Here is a 19,553-nt window from a genome sequence, read left to right as displayed (position 1 = left end):
CTTTGATGTTTGATGTTGATTATCTCTCGAGACACACGGGGCTAGGAAACCAAGATTGGTAATTACTAGAAAATTTTGCAAGACATTGTCCTGCTATGGTGGACTTTAATGTCACTTTAATGGCATTGACATTAATGACATTGTCCTGCTATGGTGGACTTTAATGTCACTTTAATGGCATGCCATTAAAGTCCACCATAGCAGGACAATGTCTTGCAATATTTTTTAGTATGCAATTCTTCAGGATGAGGCACTGGTAATCTTCTCCCCCCCCCCTTATAGATCAAGATTGATAATTCTTCAGAAATGCAAATTGTCTCACCTGACATCTTATTTCGGGGCATTGCATAAACGACCATGTCACACAAAACATATTTATTTGATGCATAGTAGAATGTGTAACTGTCTTATGTCATTATCTTCTTCCCGCACCATTGCACACCTCTGTTGCGCTAAATATTGACATTTTCTGTACCATTATTTATTTGCTGTAGATTGTGAGACTTTTTGTACAAAATGTCGCACTTGGGATATTTTTTTTTAACCCCTTGCTGACAGCCCCACGTACTGTATATTTATTGCGGGGCGGTGGCTCCTCTATGCAGAATCCCGTACAGGTATGTGATTCTGCCCCTCTGGGTCTGGGGCTAGCATGCGTGCCGCCGGTGACCCACTCCTACTGTGATTGGACACAGCGGGAGTCAATCAGCAGGTCTGGCAGACCTGATGTCCGCTGGGACCCACCCATCGTTCCTGAGAGAGGCAGAATGGTGGTCTTCCTATATAAATAAGGCAGATCGCTGTTCTGTTAGTAGGGAAGATGGAAATCCAGTGTTTCTGCTAAGCAGGAACACAAATCTCTGTCTTCCCACAGTTAAAGCAACTCCCCCATACAGTTAGCAAGCATTCCCTAAGAGCACATTTAACCCTCTGATCACCACTGATGTTGACCCCTTCCCTGCCAGTATCATTAGTACAGTTACAGTGCATATTATTTAGCACTGATCACTGTATTGGTCTCACTGGTCCCCAAAAAAGTGTCAAAAATGTCATATGTTTTAAACACAAAAAAAGTAAAAAATATTGTTTTTTTTTCCCCCTCAAAATCATCAGTCTTTTTCTGTTTATAGCGCAACAAAAAAAAAAAAGAAAATACAGAGGAGATCAAATACCACCAAATAAAAGCTCTATTTGTGGGGGAAAAAAATATATACATTTTATTTGGGTACAGCATCGCATGACTGCGCAATTGTCAATTAAATTAACGTAGTGCCCTATCGCAATAAATGCCCTGGTCATGAAGGGGGGTTAATTCCTAATTTATAGAATTTTTCTCACAAAGTACAAACACAGAATGATACAAACAGTTCCACACAGTTTGTTAACAAACATAGTGCAAGAGGCCCACCGTTGAACCAATGGTAAGCATGAGAAGCCTATCAGGCTCTATAAACATAGTAAATAAAGTCTGTTGACCTAGGAAGCAGTCCTAAGTGAGAAGATAATATTATACCAATAAACTCTACCATCACCTTAAAGTTTTTGTAAACATTAACTTTGTAAAACAACCCATTTAGTTTAAAATAAAAAGTAAAGACAAAAAAATGTTGTATACATATGAAAAAAACAAACAAACAAAAAAAAAACATTATAAATACCTTTTTTCCCTTTTTTTTTAAAAAATTATTACTTTCCCTCTGTTCTCAGCTGCATAAGGGCTGGGGGGAAGAGAAGCAACAGCACACTGAGCTCCCAGTGAATGGCTGTGCAGTGGGGCATGTCAGGACAAGTCTGATCATTGGAGGAGAGTACACGGAGTTCCCGGAATAGCTAGAGAACTGACAACGGTGAGCTGTTCTGCTTAGTGCGGTCAGTTTTTAATGGGAAAGCAAGGGAAGTAGCAGGAACACCAGGGATCTCACACAAAGGAAGCAATACAAAGAGAACATATCAGGAATATGAAGTGTTGGGGTAACAAACGCTGTAAGTATGAACATCCATTGTACTGACAGAACAAGAATAACATTTTGAAACAGTATCCTGACCTTGGCTGCACTCCAGACGAGACAAGTGTAGGGATTGGCCAAGTCTAGGTTGCAAAAGAAAAAAAAGGAAGGAAAAATGAATGACCAGACTTTGCAGAAAAAACATTCCATATAATGGACTCAGGGAGGAAAAGAGAGGGAGAGAAAGAAGAAAATAGGGGGTTAGTAATAATGAGGGGGGGCGAGGGAGTGGAGGAGAGGAGAGAAAAGAAAGAGGGGGAAAAAGGTTTGGCAGGAGGTCACTCCCCCGAGGAACTACTCAATAGAATACAGAATTCAGATAGGCATTCAAGAAGTTATGGGTGGGGGGGGGGGGGCAGACATTCTTCAAGGCATTTTTTTTTTCAGCACTAGTCACATATTCAATTTCAAACCCTTTTAATTTAATTATTAGGCGAATCTAAAAAAAGGAGATTATTTGGCACACCTACAAAGGTTTATCTGACCCACAGTCTGAACAGCATGAATTTTATACAAATTTTAATACAGAAAATAACATAATTGCTTGCTAATTAACTCATGTTACATGGTGGAAACTTCTCATATGAGCATTCAGAAATATACATTTGAGCAGATGTTATCCTTGAAAAATCTAATTTATCCATTTCAGGAACAGTTATCTTGTTTACCCACAGACAACCAAAGCTTACAGGTTTATTCAGAAACACACCATTATTCTGAAATAAATAGTTCTCCAATAAAAAGATTTGGGCTCATTATATTGGGCAGACTAGATGGGCCAAATGGTTCTTATCTGCCGACACATTCTATGTTTCTATGTTTCTATGTTTCATTAATACTTGCTTTAAAACAGGGTTTCAGACACGCTTTTTTAAGGCTACATTCACATATTGGCACGATTCTGCCCAGAATCCCAAATCATTGCAAATCGTGGGATGCCTGTGCAATTCCTGTGACTTGCAATGGCAACCCAAATGCGGTGCGATTTTGCCGCGATTGTCACCCGACGAATCGCTGTAAACCTGCGCAAACAGAATTGTGGGATGCCTGTCACCCAAAAGAAGTTCTTGAACTTTTTTTGGACAGGCGTCCCGAGATTCTATTTGCGCAATTTTTTATGGGGTGCTATTGCAAGCCACGGGAATTGCATGGGCGTCCTACCATTTGCAATGATTTAGGATCATGGGCAGAATCCTGGCGATTCTGCTCGCGATCCGAGACGCCAATATATGAATGGAGCCTTAAGCTCTAATGTCAGTTAAGGCTCCTGTCACTAAACAAAATGGTTCACTTACAGTCCTGTTTACACCTTTTGCTTTGCTTCAGCTTCGCTTCAAAACCTATACTCCATGTCATTTTAGTGGTTCTTCAAAGCCTCCATAGAGGTCTATGACAAAGCTCGCTTGAAGCACCTGCAGATTTTGAGAAGCTTTAATTCAGCTTTAGCTTCGCTTCGTTTTGGAGAAATTGTAGATATGAGATATCCACACACACAGGGCATCTGCCAAGTTTCAACAAAGCTTCAAAAGGGCATCACCAAAGTATCACTGAAACTTCATCAAAGCACCACTGAAAGTTCATCCAAGCACCACCAAAGCATCAAAAATACATCACAAAAGCTTGTTTAAGTTATAGGCGCTTTCAAGTGATTGTAAATAATGATGATCGAACGGTTCGGGTCGACCATCGGTACGACCCGAACATTGGGTGTTCGAAATTCGGCCGAATTCTGAACTTTTTGCAGTAAAAGTTCGGAATTCGGCCACCAGAACCACCCAAAATACAATGGGACAGGAACTGGGCTTTAAAAGCCCGTGATTGGCCCAGAAACATCAGTAAAAGCCAATTGAGGGGGCAGGAGTCTGCTAGGAATGTGATTGGAGTGACTACGGGGTCCAGAGGCCAATCAGGAGTAAATACGCCCCCCAGTATATAACATAGCCCCGCCAAACCACTAGCACTGTAATACAGAGGCTGTGGAAGAGAGTGGAAGCATTTGTGTTTCTCCTGCTGCTTGTAAAGCTCCAGTGTCATTTTGCAATTATTAGTGTGAGGGAAGGGATATGCAGTGTAGTTAGGGTACTATATACCACTATAGTTAAATTCAAAAATCTAGTTTTTGTAGGGATAGCTTTAAGTGTCAGGGTGACTGTAGTGTAGTTTAGGGTGACCTGACTCTGCCATGTCAGGGTGACCGTAGTGTAGTTTAGGTGACCTGACTCTGCCATGTCAGGGTGATCGTAGTGTAGTTTAGGTGACCTGACTCTGCCATGTCAGGGTGACCGTAGTGTAGTTTAGGGTGACCTGACTCTGCCATGTCAGGGTGCCCGTAGTGTAGTTTAGGGTGAACTGACTCTGCCATGTCAGGGTGACCGTAGTGTAGTTTAGGGTGACCTGACTCTGCCATGTCAGGGTGCCCGTAGTGTAGTTTAGGGTGAACTGACTCTGCCATGTCAGGGTGACCGAACTCTGCCATGTCAGGGTGACTGTAGTGTAGTTTAGGGTGAACTGACTCTGCCATGTCAGGGTGACCGTAGTGTAGTTTAGGGTGAACTGACTTATATACACACAGACACACACACACACACACGCACACACACATATATATATATATATATATATATATATATATATATATATACCCCTATACAGAAGTTCAAAAAAAAACGCCTGAAACAAAAACGCCCAGGTGTGAAAGGAGGGTAACACCATCCCTGCGCTACTGAAATTCTAAGAAAAATAATCAGTTTTTTTCTGGTTCTGGACATGCTACAGAGCTGAAACTTCACAGGTGCACTTTTTAGACCCCCCCCCCCCCCCAGACACTAAATCCAAAGAAATCTCATTTTTTTCCCAACAATTTTTTTTTAATAATTGTCTCTCTATCAAAAACGACAGTTTTTAAGAACTTTTTTGCCTGATTCATAGTCCCTGGGGCATGACCCAGAACCCTAGGCACTTTTTAGGGGCATTTATTGGGTTTTAGGGCTTCAAAATTGTGTTTTTTTGATTCCAGAAGTTTGGGTCCCATTGATTGCAATGGGGTTCTGGAATCCGAACCAAACTTTCCGGAAATTTGGGTGTTCTGGTCGAACCAAACTTTTCAAAAGGTCGATCATCCCTAAAATTTGTAAAGTCTATTTTTTTTTTTTTTTTTAAATAGCAAACATGTTTTACTCACCTGCCCTGTACAGTTGGTTTTGCACAGGGCAGCCTAGATCCTCCTCTTCTCGGGTCTCTCTTTGCTGTTCCTAGCCCATCCCTCCCATTGAGTGCCCCCACAGCAAGTAGCTTGCTATGGGGGCACCTGAGCCAAGCTGCAGCTCTGTGTGTCCATTCAGACACTGAGCTGCATTTTGCCCCCCCTCCTGATTGGCTAACTGGCTTTGACTGACAGCCACAGGAGCCAATGGTGCCGCTGCTGTGTCTCAGCCAATCACTAGAGATAGTCCCAGAGAGCCAAGGGACTTGTGGACATTGCTGGACAGAGATGGGGCTCAGGTAAGTATTAGGGGGTGCTGGGATACTGGTGCACACAGAAAGCTTTTTATCTTAAAGCATAGAATGCCTTAAGATAAAAAACCTTCTGCCTTCACAACTCCTTTAATGTGTGTTGAAGCCAAAGCAAATGTAAATGGGACCCTAAAGTCATAAATAAAATAGACACATTTTATTATTACAGGTATCTACAGGTATATAGCACTGACAATTGCCATATATATATTGTACATTCACATCAGTCCCTGCCCTCAAGGAGCTTACTATCTAAGGTCCCTAACTCACATTAATGTGAATTTAGAGAGGAGCCAATTTACCTAGAAGCCTGTCTTTGGAATGTGGGAAGAAACCAGCGTACCCAAAGGAAACCACACTAGCATAGAGAGAACATTCAAACTCCATGCATGTAGTGTTGTGGTTGGGATTCAAAGTGAGAATACTAGTGCTACCAGGCAGAAGTGCTAACCACTAAGCCACTGTGCTGCCCAGTGGCTTATGATATAGATAATATAATAACCACCATAGACAGATGATAATTCCTTTTCAGACTGAGAAGCCTAAGACCAACCAACGAGCCCTACACAACGTTACCATTTGATCTTGTTAAGAGTGGGTTCAAGCCTTCTGACGCTGTCCAAATAGATTGTATACTGTATTATAGGCATACAGTTAATATATTCCCTGTATCCATTTATCTCCATTTAGAACCAACAAAAATTGAGCTAACTCCAAAAAGAACAGAACTGACAGTCGGGGAAAGCGTGGTGCTCAGCTGCAAGGCGATTCATGATCCTCTATTAGATGTTTCCTTCTTCTGGACCTTAAATGAGCAACCTGTGGACTTCGACAAAGATGATGGACATTTTGAAAGTATTAGAGCTGTAAGTGCATAAACCGTTTACTATAATATTATAATTATTGTTATTGTATTGCCATAATTATTGGCCTGTCTTACAACCATGATGTGCAATGCAGTTGGGCCACTGAAAGTTCACGTGTTTTGGAGAACAAGGTTTTTGTCCAGTTGAAGCTTGTAGATGTTTAAATGGCATGGGTGGAAGATCTCTTTAAATTAGTAAATGAATGTTGCAAGAGGTGAATAAACAGGATGTTGAAATTTCTAAGAAGCATGTACACATCTTTCATACAATAAGTAATAATGTTACTTTTCAAACTCATATATCCAGCTGACATTATAACTAGCTCTGACTAAGAACACACAAAGCACTCAAAGAGCTGACTGTGTTTGAATTGGATGTTGTGGTGGTACTGAAAATACTTTACCATTTCAATGCAGACTGATAAAATATGAAATAAAGTATTTTTCAGCAATATTTTTGTTCATAAAAAAAGCAACACAATTTTCTCAATTTATCAGTCTATTCAGCAAAGAGATATAGATTGTTCTTCTTTTATATAGATTTTTTTTTGTTAAGTCTCTTTTCAAAAAGTCATCTAAATTATATATCTCTAGACGTGCAGTTTTAGTTTATTGGCTTTCTTTTCAAATATCTAAATGTGTGTTATTACAAACTTTTCGCTGGCCTGTTTCTCATCCAGCAGGGAGCAAAACAACCGTTGTGGGTGCTCATTTAAAATCTCTGCATTTTTCAATTGCTTCAAGTAAAAAAAAAAAAAAAAAAAAGTGTAATTATTTTAAACCGTAAATTGTATTTTAAAATTATTTATTTATAATGCATACAAGAAAGAACTGTTTCTTCCTAAATTTAAAAATAAACTAATAAGAGTCCATTCGCACTAATACGACTTGTCAGCCTGACAAGTTGCGGACCGTCGCGGTCCATTGTGTGGTACAGGAACGGTTCTAATAGGAGCGACACAAGTCGCTCAGACTTAGAAAAAGGTTCCTGTACTACTTCGGGGCGACCTGGAGCGACTTGCATAGACATTCATTTTATGAAGTCCGTGCAAGTCGCGCCAAAGTCGCGCTGCACCCGACTTCACAGGTCGCCCCCGAAGTCGTGCCGCTTCAGCGTGAATGCGGTGTCATGGTTTTATTACTACCTGAGTAAAAAAAAAAAAATGCAGACACCTAGAGGCCACTGCACGAATTTGAATCTTTCTACATTTTGAGTCATATCATGTAGTCATTTTTTTACATTCTAATGAGAAAGTTAAAGTGTTTCTAAACCCACAACAGTAAAATCAGTCTGTATATGCAGTAAAGCATGCTTCTTATACTCACTGTGGAACCTAAGGGGTTAATGCTCTGCATTATGTAAAAAGGCTTTTTGATACTGTCTTTTCTGATCCTGCCCTCATTCCACTGTCCCCAATCCATCTCCCGATAGCACAGAGCCTTGGGGGCACTTTGCACATGCTCAGTTTTGTGTGTATTGATAGAGGGGTTTTTTATTTTGTGGGTGGGTGCATGTGATCGGCACAGGGTCAATTAGCCCTGTCCAGACAGAGGGTCAGGGGTCATGCAGCCTCAAAGGCCATCAGAGGAGAATAAAAACTCCTCCTAAAAGCATTAACCAGACACTGATAGAAGTCACAACACTACTATATACTGCTGATGAGAAAAGGTATTTAGCAGTTTATATTTATTAAAATAATTGCATTTCCATGTTCTGTGTACTGTGAGAGACCAGACATGGTGAATGCAGGCTCCTGGGTTTAGTAACACTTTAAGCCTCATACTGACTCTTTTTGCCCCCACCCACACCTATTCTTTTGGTCAATTAGGGCAGCCATCAGCAGGTGAACAGAGAGGTACTGGAGGCAGTGGAGGGTTGGCCAAGACTTGAATTTTTATCTTAGTTTGGAATTTTTATAAATGGGTACTCCTACTTTGACTAGGTATGTAAAGACAGGGCATTTGATATTATTTAGCATCTTATTAAAAACATGATGGTAGAAAAAGACCAAATGGTCTGTTGATCCTGCCCTTTTTATTTTTTTTGGTGTTTTTTTTGTTTACTGTAGAACTTTGACTTTCTAGACAATCCAGCAATCAAGTCTTGACTTCCATGGCTACAACCATGCTTGTCAATTTTTTTTTTTTAGTAATGGGACCTTTGGACAATTCTCTTAAACTGACGTAGTCTACTTTTGTAAAACAAAAGTGTCAAAACTGACAAGTGGAATCAATCAGTTTTTCCTTTTTAATATTTTGAACGGAGCCCCAATTTGCTAGGGGTTTTTCTCCAGTACTTAAAGGCATTTGGGCATGTGGTGCTGCCTGCTTGTTGCCTTTAAGTTTTGGAGATACTTTCCTTATGTTCCCACTAGGGATGCACTGAAATGAAAATTCTGGGCCGAAAACAGATACCGAAATTTCAGGATGCCCTTGGCCGAAAACCAAAACCAAAAATTACTCCCCCCCCCTCCCCAAATGTTTTTAAAATAGCTACAGCCTGTGTATAGATTACTGTATGTATTATACAGGTATAGTGCCAGGGGGTAGCTAAGTATAGGGAAACAATGATGTACACCATAACACATAATATGTTGTCACTCACTGCTCCCCACAGATAGCAGGTTGACTCTGGTTCTGGTTCTGCTCCTGTCCTTCCTATCCGCAGCGGCCATACAGTAGAAGATGGAGGGAGGAGGTGGGTGGAGCCAGAGACTCAGTAATAGACGCGGAGGAGGACGAGGAAGATCCTCCTCCGCTCTGCATGCTGGGTCCTCTTCTCTGCCTCGCTTTCCTCTCGGGACCGTGACGTCACTGGTGACTAGACACCAGGCGGCTGGCGATTCTAGCAACCAGTCTAGCACAGGGCGGATGAGGAGGTACAAACAGCGGGTCTCGGGAGCACCATATAAGGTAAAGTGAAAGCTGCTGCTGCGGTTGCCATTCATTTTCGGCATATATGACCCGTTTTTGTCCGAAATGGGATAGACCCATTTTTGGCCGAAAATTTTGGTTGCCGAAATTTCGGTGCACCACTAGTTCCCACTATGTTACAGTATTTATTGGCATGGTAGTTTTGGGCACTGCAGTCTAATTGGTGTGTAATTTATTACCCATTAATCTAACTGAAGAGACTACTAACTGGTATTTTTAAATGATAAATGTTTATTTGTGATAAAAATTAAAGCTGAAGTTTAGCTAAAAACTATTTTTAGCCCTAGAGCTTTAGTGACTCAAATTACCAGTAATGAAGTATGTTGCACATTGTGAAAGTACCTAGATCTTGGAGAAATCTGCACTCCAGGGATGTCTGTCCTGTTTCTGGCTCTGAACTTCCAAAGATGCAATGGTTAATAGCTTAGGGTCAACAGGTCCAATTCAAAAGAAAAGGCTCTGGACAGGAGTTTGCCCCAAACTTCCTCCTCCTCCATTGAGAAAAGTATTTTTTTAATGCTTTCACTGCATGTTTCAGAATTTTTGACTTGGGGGGGGGGGGGGGGAGAATTATGTCATTCATCAGACTGTCCCTCATTAAGAAGCTCAGATCAGATTGGCTGGAAAGTAGAAAAAGCTAAGTGCAGGGTCTAATTCAGCCTTTTTCAACCCGGGTGCTCAGATTTCTTCAGGGGTGCCTGGGCAAAATGCCTAAAAATAGCCCAAAAAACTATATACCAGGCAGTGAGTGGATGAAGTCTGCTTTTTACATACACAAGGCCACAGGTTTCAGTGTGCACCTATACAACCTTCCACCCTCTTGCATCCTAACAACCAATGACATGATCAGTTGATAAGGTGGATGTTGGGTGCCTACACGGAATCCTTGTTTGCCCCTCCCCTGTTCCTCTCCATCGGCACTGGGGTCACATTAGCTGAGTTAGAAAGAGAAACTGAGGGAGGAGAGAAACAGTGGAATACTAGGCAGTACCAGTTTGAAAAGGTGTATTTGCTTTGAAAGAATAATGTTGGGTGTCCTAAGTCTGTGGATGTTGCTTCATTGTGTGAAAAATATGAATTTCATTTTTAAAATTTTAGAATTGGGTGCCTGCAGGATTTTAAAAGGTGTCTTGACCAAAAAGAGGTTGAGAAACCCTGTTGTAAATGGTAAGGTGGAAAGATGAGCCCAGGAACCAAAATGATAAATGGTTTACAAGTTGGTTATATAGAGGTTGTTTATCTGATTAGGTGGCTTTAGGCTGACAGGGTAGTCTGTTTAGAGTAGTGTGCCAAGTCCAATTGGAAATCTGCAGATGCTGGGAGAAATCCCCACCCATCCTCCTTATGCTCTAGAAAGACAAATGTGAATATATAGAGGTTCATCATCAGTGTGGCCTTCTCTATTCAGTGTGGTCAACTTGTAGTGACCTTGGATTTATACAGTAGATCCTGCTGCGTCTGCAGTTTTTTTGGAGATGATCTCTGAGGTAGTGTGTTGCAGCTGGGGGCATTACCCATGTAAATGGTTTTGCATATTTTTTTTTTTTTTTTGATCAAATGAAAACCACATAAGTACAGATGCTGTCAAATAATGCCATTGGTGTCAAATAAGTAACTAACTGAGAAAGTTATAATTGTGCCCCTGTCCAAATCATTAGTGAAGGAATGAAAACTCATTCAGCGCTACAATCAGCAAAATGGAATAAAAGCTGCTGGACACCAATAAAGGTCAAATCTATCAAAACCCAGAGAAAACATAAAATACAAAAGGGGTGCAGCGCTACAATAGAAAATATATATAATGTAAAATATAAACTCAGACTGTATAATTGTGAAAACGTCCTGACTGAACAATTAAATCACAAATACTGTGCAAGCATAAAATGAAGGTAAAGAAGAGTCCTTTAAATGCCACAAATCCAAGCCATAAGATTAAGGGAAACCCGAGCTGTGAAGGATGAAACTATTGCACCTCTTCATAAGTGACTCCATCACCAGAGTATGTGCTAGCCTCTCACCTCAATTCCCAGACCTCTAGGGTCATAGCGCAGTGTGTTATCAAACACCTGATGGGCTCCCAATCTGCTCAGCTTTGCCTCCAACCTCCAACCTCAGACCGATCATAGAGTAAGAGATTCCATCATAGAGGAGGGAACAAAAGGACATCTAGTGCTCTCCCTATATTCAACAATTTATTAAATGATAAAAGGTATTGCACTTACAAACATGGCACTATCCCAGTGCATAACGAACAGCATATGTGTAAAACAGCACAGCCAGCTGCCCGCTCGGTGTGCGATCCCTTCGGAGCGTCGTGGGTGACGTCACAGCTCCTCCCCCGTACGTTGCGTCAGTGGGCGTGACTTCTTCAGCGGGGTACGTGGGGGGCGGCACCCGCACGCTATTTATTGATGCTGCTAAGCAACCGGACCAATCATCCCAGGGCGGAACAGGAAACTCTCAGGTTTCCATTTTAGAATAGGGAAAAAAGCCAGCCCTACTTCCTGGTGACTCCGGAGCTAACAAAAACTCTTATTTACAGACCGGAAACTGGGGAAAAGGCACGGATCAGTTCCTCTCTGCCTCTGTCAATGTAATTAAGAGCTAATAAATATACTATTGCACTTCGTGAATGCTAGGGGCACAGAACCTTTAACAGGACATAAAGTGACAATGCATAGTGCATAATATAATAATTTTAATTTTCTAAAGGTAAAATTACCTAAAAATTTCCAAAAAAAACCTCTTTTTTAAAAAACTCTTTTTTTAAAAAACTTCCTTTAAAAATCTTTTTGAAAAAATGACAAATGTCAAATAAGATAGTAAATACAATTCTAAAATCTTCTCATAAAAGCTAAAAAGGACGTGTAACCGCGATGCTCCGTATGGATCTTACAAACACATATATATATAAAAAACATAACAGAAAAAACATCTAAAAATCAGCAATTATCATCTAATGGAAATAAAACAATTCAGATCAAATTCTACATTTAACCCCCCTGGTACTAAAACTTTAGTCTGGTAAATCCAGAATGATTCTTACCAGACATTGGAGGGGAGGTAACTTTACTAGGCAACTAAGCCGAAGAGAATCATTCTGGATTTTCCTCTATGATGGAATCTCTTACTCTATGATCGGTCTGAGGTTGGAGGTTGGAGGCAAAGCTGAGCAGATTGGGAGCCCATCAGGTGTTTGATAACACACTGCGCTATGACCCTAGAGGTCTGGGAATTGAGGTGAGAGGCTAGCACATACTCTGGTGATGGAGTCACTTATGAAGAGGTGCAATAGTTTCATCCTTCACAGCACGGGTTTCCCTTAATCTTATGGCTTGGATTTGTGGCATTTAAAGGACTCTTCTTTACCTTCATTTTATGCTTGCACAGTATTTGTGATTTAATTGTTCAGTCAGGACGTTTTCACAAATATACAGTCTGAGTTTATATTTTACATTATATATATTTTCTATTGTAGCGCTGCACCCCTTTTGTATTTTATCAAATCATTAGTGAGACCTCATCTAAATATGCAGTTCAGTTTTGGGCACCAGTTCTCAAAAAGGTTATCGGAGAACTGGAGAAAGTACAGAGAAGGGCAACCAAACTGATAAGAGGCATGGTGGAGCTCAGCTATGAGAAAAGATTAGAGGAACTGAATTTATTCTCTCTTGAGAAGAGGAGATCTGGGGGAATATGATCAACATGCTCAAATACATAGGGGGACCATATAGTGAGATTTCTTCTCCAAATACAGAAATGTTTCTTCATAGTAAGAGCTGTGAAAATGTGGTAAGACTCCCTCCAGAGGTGGTTCTGGCCAGCTCAGTAGATTGCTTTAAAAAAGGCCTGGATTCTTTCCTAGGTGTACATGATATAAGTGGGTACTAACATTTATAGGTAAAGTTGATCCAGGAAATATCAGATTGCTTCTCAGGGGATCAGAAATTATTTTTTTCCCCCTGCTGTAGCAAATTGGAGCATGCTTTGATGGGGTTTTTCGCCTTCCTCTGGATCAACTGTGGGTATAGGATTGGATATAGGATTGTATGGTTGTGCTTTCTTTTTGTTTTTTGTTTTTTATTGGTTGAGCCAGATGGACTTTTTTTTTTAAACTTGATTAACTATGTAACTGACTTGGGAATATAAGACAAGAGAGACGAAACCAGCCCGGCCTGCTAGGGGAGGGTATACAAGTTAAAAAAAAAAAAAGGCCCAAGTTTTATTCCCCTCAATTTTTTTATTTATTCATTTTTTAGAATATGCTGTCATAAATAACAGTTTAATCAATTCATTAAAAGTTACAGCCATTAGTTAAAATAGTGAAAGGAAAACAAAAGGTGAGGGAATAAATCTCTTGAAAAAAACAAAAAAGTTGTGTGGTAAGATGCATTGGTAAATACAATGTAATTTTGACATCTTCAATTTCCTCAATATTTGTCCAGGACACTCAAGTTTATGGAAATAGTTGATACCATGAGTCAGCATGGTATTGCACCCCCATATGTGATAAAGGGAGTTATTGTTTAAAGCGGTTGTAAACCCCCCAAAAAAAACCTGCAAGACAAAGGCATAATGAGCTAGTATGCATCTCATACTAGCTCATTTTGAATTACTTACCTTAGAACAAAGCCCCGGCACGGACCCCTGGACACTGCTGCGGGCGCTGACATGATCCCACGGCGTCTCTTCCGGGTTCGGCGGCTCCGGCGCTGTGATTGGCCGGAGCCGCGATGACGTCACTCCAGTGCATGTGCGCGGGAGTCATTTTCTGGCAAGCTCCCGGCAAGGGAAGCTGAAGGTCCGCCGGACCTTCAGAGCGCATGCGCCGCTCGCGTGAGCGGCTGCATGCACTGCAAATATCTCCTAAACCGTGCCAGTTTAGGAGATATTAATTGAAGCTACAGGTAAGCCTTATTATAGGCTTACCTGTAGTTAAAAGTGAAAAAAAGCCGGATACTACCGCTTTAATATAGACAGTAGGGCTATACTATCAGGGGACAAACCATAGTATGTTTTTTAAATTCTATTGCCGAACCTAACCTTATGACACGTGTTTCATTATCTTTAATACAGAGAAGACCTGTGGAAAATCTGGTAGAGAAGGAGAAAAAAAAGGAAAATTGAGAAAGGGAGGGAAAGTATGGAGGAGAAGGAAGTATGGAGGAGAAGGAAGAAAGAAAAAAGGAAAACTAGGGGGCTTCTGGGAATAAGGAGAAGGGTAGGTACATAAAAGGCCAGGACAGAAGGGAAAAACACAAATGCAGGAGTCCCAGTCTCTACCAAGAAAGTCTGACTCCACCTGCCAATTTTGAGCTGTCATCAGGACAGGAATTGAGTTTAAAGCTGGGTATGCACTAAAAGAATTTTGTTCAACATTTTTCATTGTAAAGAATGTTGTAAGAGCTTTTGTCCATTTTTCTAATCACTAGCGGTGTCAAATTGATGTTTTTTATCAGCTCAATGATGAGAAAATTGAAAGAAACTAGATGGAAATTTTTCTTAAATGGACAAATTTCTAACAGTGTATGTGGTTTTTGTTCAATAAAGTTCATTTATTCCAAAATCGAATGTTAAAAGCAAATAAAACCTTGACTTTTTTTAAAATGACGGATGTACTAAGAATTGTCTTAATAAGTTTTCTAATAATTTTTAGAATTAATTTTTATTCAAAATTCCACTAATGTATACCCTGTTTAAGTATTCCAATTCTTCTCACTATGTTTTGTATCTGTGAGACAGGACGAGAAAGGAAATCTACAAACCTCAGCTGCCCAATAAAATTCTAGCTGAAGAGAAACTCTAGGATTTGAGACTGCTTAAGGCATACAAGGTTAAGTTCTGCCTGTAGAAAAATTCAAAGGGCAATAAATTGAATCTGCTAAGACAGAGCGACAAATGCTTCTAACTGTCCCCATCCACTCATGCTCGCACGCAGAAGCAAATGTATACGTTGGTCGCGCCCGCATATGTAAACAGCGTTCAAACCACACATGTGAGGTATCACCGTGAACGAGAGCAATAATTCTAGCACAAGACCTCCTCTGTAACTCTAAACTGGTAACCTGGAAGCATTTTTAGAGCATAGCCTATGGGTGATTTTTAAGTACCGAAGTTCGACACCATTCCACAAGCGTGTGCAATTTTAAAGCGTGACATGTTAGGTATCTATTTACTCAGCATAACATCATCTTTTACATTATACAAAAAAATCTGGGCTAAGTTTAGTGTTTTGGTTTTTTAATTCATTAAAGTTTTTTTTTTTTTTTTCCAAATCACCTTATCAAGCCACCACATTATAGCTAACAGGTAACACAATAATAATTATTGTTACGCCACTGTTGAAGAATAACAGTCTGGAGGTAAAATTTGCGGTTCATACAAACGCCATGTAGATTATGTCCCTGGTTATATCTATGCTTAGGATACAGAGTTAAAAGGCAGGGATGCTAACTAATTAGCCACCGGTCAATGTTCTAAACTCATATTTACAATAGAGCTCATGGGTAGGCCAGATAAAAGATCATTACCTTAGTCCAATCTAGATGACACAAAAGCTTGCTTCAACTTCTCAGTGTCAGGAGAAGGATTCATAGACCTTGGGAATATTACGTAAATGATAAGGAGCCATTATTTACACATTAGTAATTTGATTCTGAACTCCAAGATCTCTTTAAGAAAGGACTCCTAAAAAGGGATGATCGAACGGTTCGGGTCGACCATCGGTTCAACCGGAACATTGGGTGTTCGAAATTCGGCCGAATTCCAAACTTTTTGCGGTAAAAGTTCGGAATCCGGCCACCAGAACCGCCCAAAATGCAATGGGACAGGAACTGGACTTTAAAAGCCCATGATTGGCCCAGAAACATCAGTAAAATGTGATTGGAGTGACTATGGGGTCCAGAGGCCAATCAGGAGTGAATACGCCCCCCATACGCCCCCCAGTATATAACATAGACCCGCCAAAACTCTAGCAGAGGCTGTGGAAGGGAGTGGAAGCATTTGTGTTTCTCCTGCTGCTTGTAAAGCTCCAGTGTCATTTTGCAATTATTAGTGTGAGGAAAGGGATATGCAGTGTAGTTAGGGTACTATATACCACTATAGTTAGATTCAAAAATCTAGTTTTTGAAGGGATAGCTTTAAGTGTCAGGGTGACCGTAGTGTAGTTTAGGATGACTTGACTCTGCTATGTGAGGGTGACCGAACTCTGCTATGACAGGGTGACCATATTGTAGTTTAGGGTGAACTGACTCTGCCATGTCAGAGTGACCGTAGTGTAGTTTAGGGTGAACTGACTCTGCCATGTCAGGGTGACCCCACTATGCAGATTCTGGGTTAGGGGTATACATATATACATATATATATATATCAAAAAATTTTAAGAACTTTTTTTTGCCTGATTCATAGTCCCTGGGGCATGACCCAGAACCCTAGGCAATTTTTAGGGGCATTTATTGGGTTTTAGGGCTTCAAAATGGTGTTTTTTGATTCCAGAAGTTCGGGTCATATTGATTTCAATGGGGTTCTGAAATCCGAACCGAACTTTTGGGAAATTCAGGTGTTCTGGCCGAACCGAACTTTTCAAAAGTCTGATCATCCCTACTCCTAAACCCCTAGCCTGTTCTTTTTGGGCTTCAAAGAAAAGTCTAAATATGCTATAATATTGTTTTTTCTGTGCTGCATTTCTGATAACTCTTCTGGTATACTTATTCAACTGCAAAAAAAAAAAAAATCTAAGACATCCACATATTAATGCCATCACTGTCAAGATAGGTATTGGACTTGCAAGTATAATACAATAGAGAAAAAACAGCTGAGGATCATCAGCTGACTGATACTAACAGATGTTCTACTTATTGATTGTACTAGCTGAGGGAAGGATATACGAGTTAAATAATAAAAGACTGAAAATCGAGCCTTGGATTCCACAACCATGTGAAACACGAAAAACCATTGCAACATGATATTTACAACAACTTAAATTTGACCCATCTTGGACTTTGCTAGAAAGGCTGACCCAGTTATATGTCTGTTCAAGTAAGATCTTCTATCCAACTGTATCAAAGGAAGAACTGACATCTAAGAGAACCAGAAAGAAGAGCTACCTGGGTTTCTTTTAACTCTCAAGTCATACAGCACTCCAAGAACTGCAGTTTCAGTGCTAGGATGCAATTTAGACTGAAACTTTTTGTTAAGGTTGTTTTTAAGATAACCACTAAACTTTTATTTTTTTTTTACAAATCAGTCTTTGATTACCACCATTAGCTCATGCTTTGTGCATATTCACATAGATAGGTAAATCACTTTACTGAGTTGTTAGTGATACTAGTGATGTTAGTGATACTATCTGAAAATATATGAGGTTATGTGTAAAAGATGAACTATACGCAGGTATCCCACAACATGCAGGAACCAACACTTCTATGTACATTGTGCTGCAGTACCATTCATTCTGAAAGGTACCCTAAAGCAGTGTTTCTCAACCTTTTTCCAGTTAAGGCACCCTTTAAAATTGATGGACAGTCTTAAGGCACCCTTTAAAAATTATGGACAGTTTTGGAGGCACCCCATTCTAAAATGTAAAAAACTATTCTAATAGTTTTACATAATGCAGCAACAACCACAAGTTCAAGTAGGACACCCAACGTTAGAGGTGATTTATTCTTCCAAAGCAAATACACTTTTGCAAACTGGTACTGACTAGTATTCCAATGTTTCTCTTTTCCCTCAGTTTTTCTCTATCACTCAGCTAATGTGACCCCAACGCTGATGGAGAGGGGCAGGGGATGATCAAACAAGGATGCTATGCAGACAACTGACATCTTCCTTATCAACTGTTGATGCCATTGGTGATTAGGATGGGGAAGGGGGAGCGGGTAACTCATATTGACAGGTACTTACTCCCATTTCCTGTCAAATCGCTGTGGTGCTCCAAAAGGAATTCCCATCCCCCCCCCTCCTCAGCCTTCTAGGGCATGGTACAGGTACCAGAAGGCTGTGGGACCAGGGGCGTAACTACAGGGGTTGCAGGGGTTGCAATTGCTACTGGGCCCCATGCTCCAGGGGGCCCAGGAGCAAACCAGTGGGTGAACTTCCAGGATCTCAAAGGTCACACTTGCGACCGGGCCTTGGCATTGCACCACTGTGGGGAGGCCCCAAGATTGCAGGAAGGGGGCCCACTGCAGAACTTGTGAAAGGATCCTGCTGCGGGACCGTAATAAAATGCCATGCAACGAGAGTAAAGAGCCCAAGGATTAGTGGGAAGAGCCCCGGGCTTGAAGGGAAGGGCCCTGGCCAGGGGTCTGGGGGGCCCTTCATGGTTTCTTGCATCGGGGCCCTGAAGGTTCTAGTTACGCCTCTGTGTGGGACCAGTCGCAAAGTGCAGCGTGGCTCTCTCATGCACAGTGGAAAGTCAACAGTGAAGCCACAAGGACTCCCAGCCGCCTTCTCAAATTAAACATGCCGGCGCCAGGGACGCAAAGAGCCAGCTCAGGTGAGGACTGCGCTGGATTCCTGGACAGGTAAGTCTTCTACTATTAAAAGTCAGCAGTTACAGTATTTGTAGCTGATGACTTTTAATATTTTTTTCTAGGGTGAAGAACTGCTTCAAACGTTTGTAAAAAAGGTTAATAAAATACATTCCAAACACCTTTTAATTGAGTTCACTCTAGCCCATTGCTTTTTTTTTTTAAAATTGCTTCCTGAATGGCAATTTACATTGGGCCTCAAGTACCGCTAGCCAATTGCTTTGCTTGTATTTGGAGCTTGGCCCCATTGACTTGAAAGGCTGAGTTTGACTGGTGGCAACAACTATCACAGGCACATTGAACAGCCCTTTACTACTGGACTTTAGGTGGGCAGTTGGGGAGGGGTGGTAAAATTACAGCTCAGCCTCATTATTTTAATGCAACCCCCCCCCCCCCAGTTGCCCATGTGAAAGAGGCCCTTGAGTGGACATATTGTGCAGCTGATAATTCTTGAAGCAGAAAATTTCAACACAGATATTTGTGACGTTTATGGAATACTTGTGTTGTTTTTTATTGTTTATATAGGTTTAACTTTTCACAATCTACCAAAAATGAAAAATCTAGGTTTTAAGTGGACTGCCCCTTTAAAGTGATTGTGAACCTTTTTCTTAAATAAATAATAAACATGTTATACTTACCTGCTTTGTGCAGTGGGCACAGAGCAACCCCTGATCCTCCACTTCTAGGGTCCCCCCGCCGCTGCTCCTG

The 19,553-nt window shown here is 40.9% G+C and overlaps 1 protein-coding gene across 3 annotated transcripts in view; it reads left to right on the top strand.

Moving 5' to 3' along the window:
- Window positions 1–19,553, top strand: part of CNTN5 (contactin 5) — a 2,223,160-nt gene that overhangs the window by 1,977,304 nt on the left and 226,303 nt on the right. For all 3 annotated transcript variants that reach the window (XM_082244684.1, XM_082244682.1, XM_082244683.1), the window contains one exon: window positions 6,210–6,385. In XM_082244684.1, the coding sequence (XP_082100810.1) occupies window positions 6,210–6,385 (176 nt within the window). The remainder of the gene's footprint in view (window positions 1–6,209; window positions 6,386–19,553) is intronic.

The sequence above is a fragment of the Pelophylax lessonae genome (assembly GCF_965119305.1).
Source record: "Pelophylax lessonae genome assembly, chromosome: 2".
In the NCBI taxonomy this organism is placed as follows: Eukaryota; Metazoa; Chordata; class Amphibia; order Anura; family Ranidae; genus Pelophylax; species Pelophylax lessonae.
Note: the sequence above shows the minus strand (reverse complement) of the source record. Positions and strands in the feature narration are given on the sequence as shown.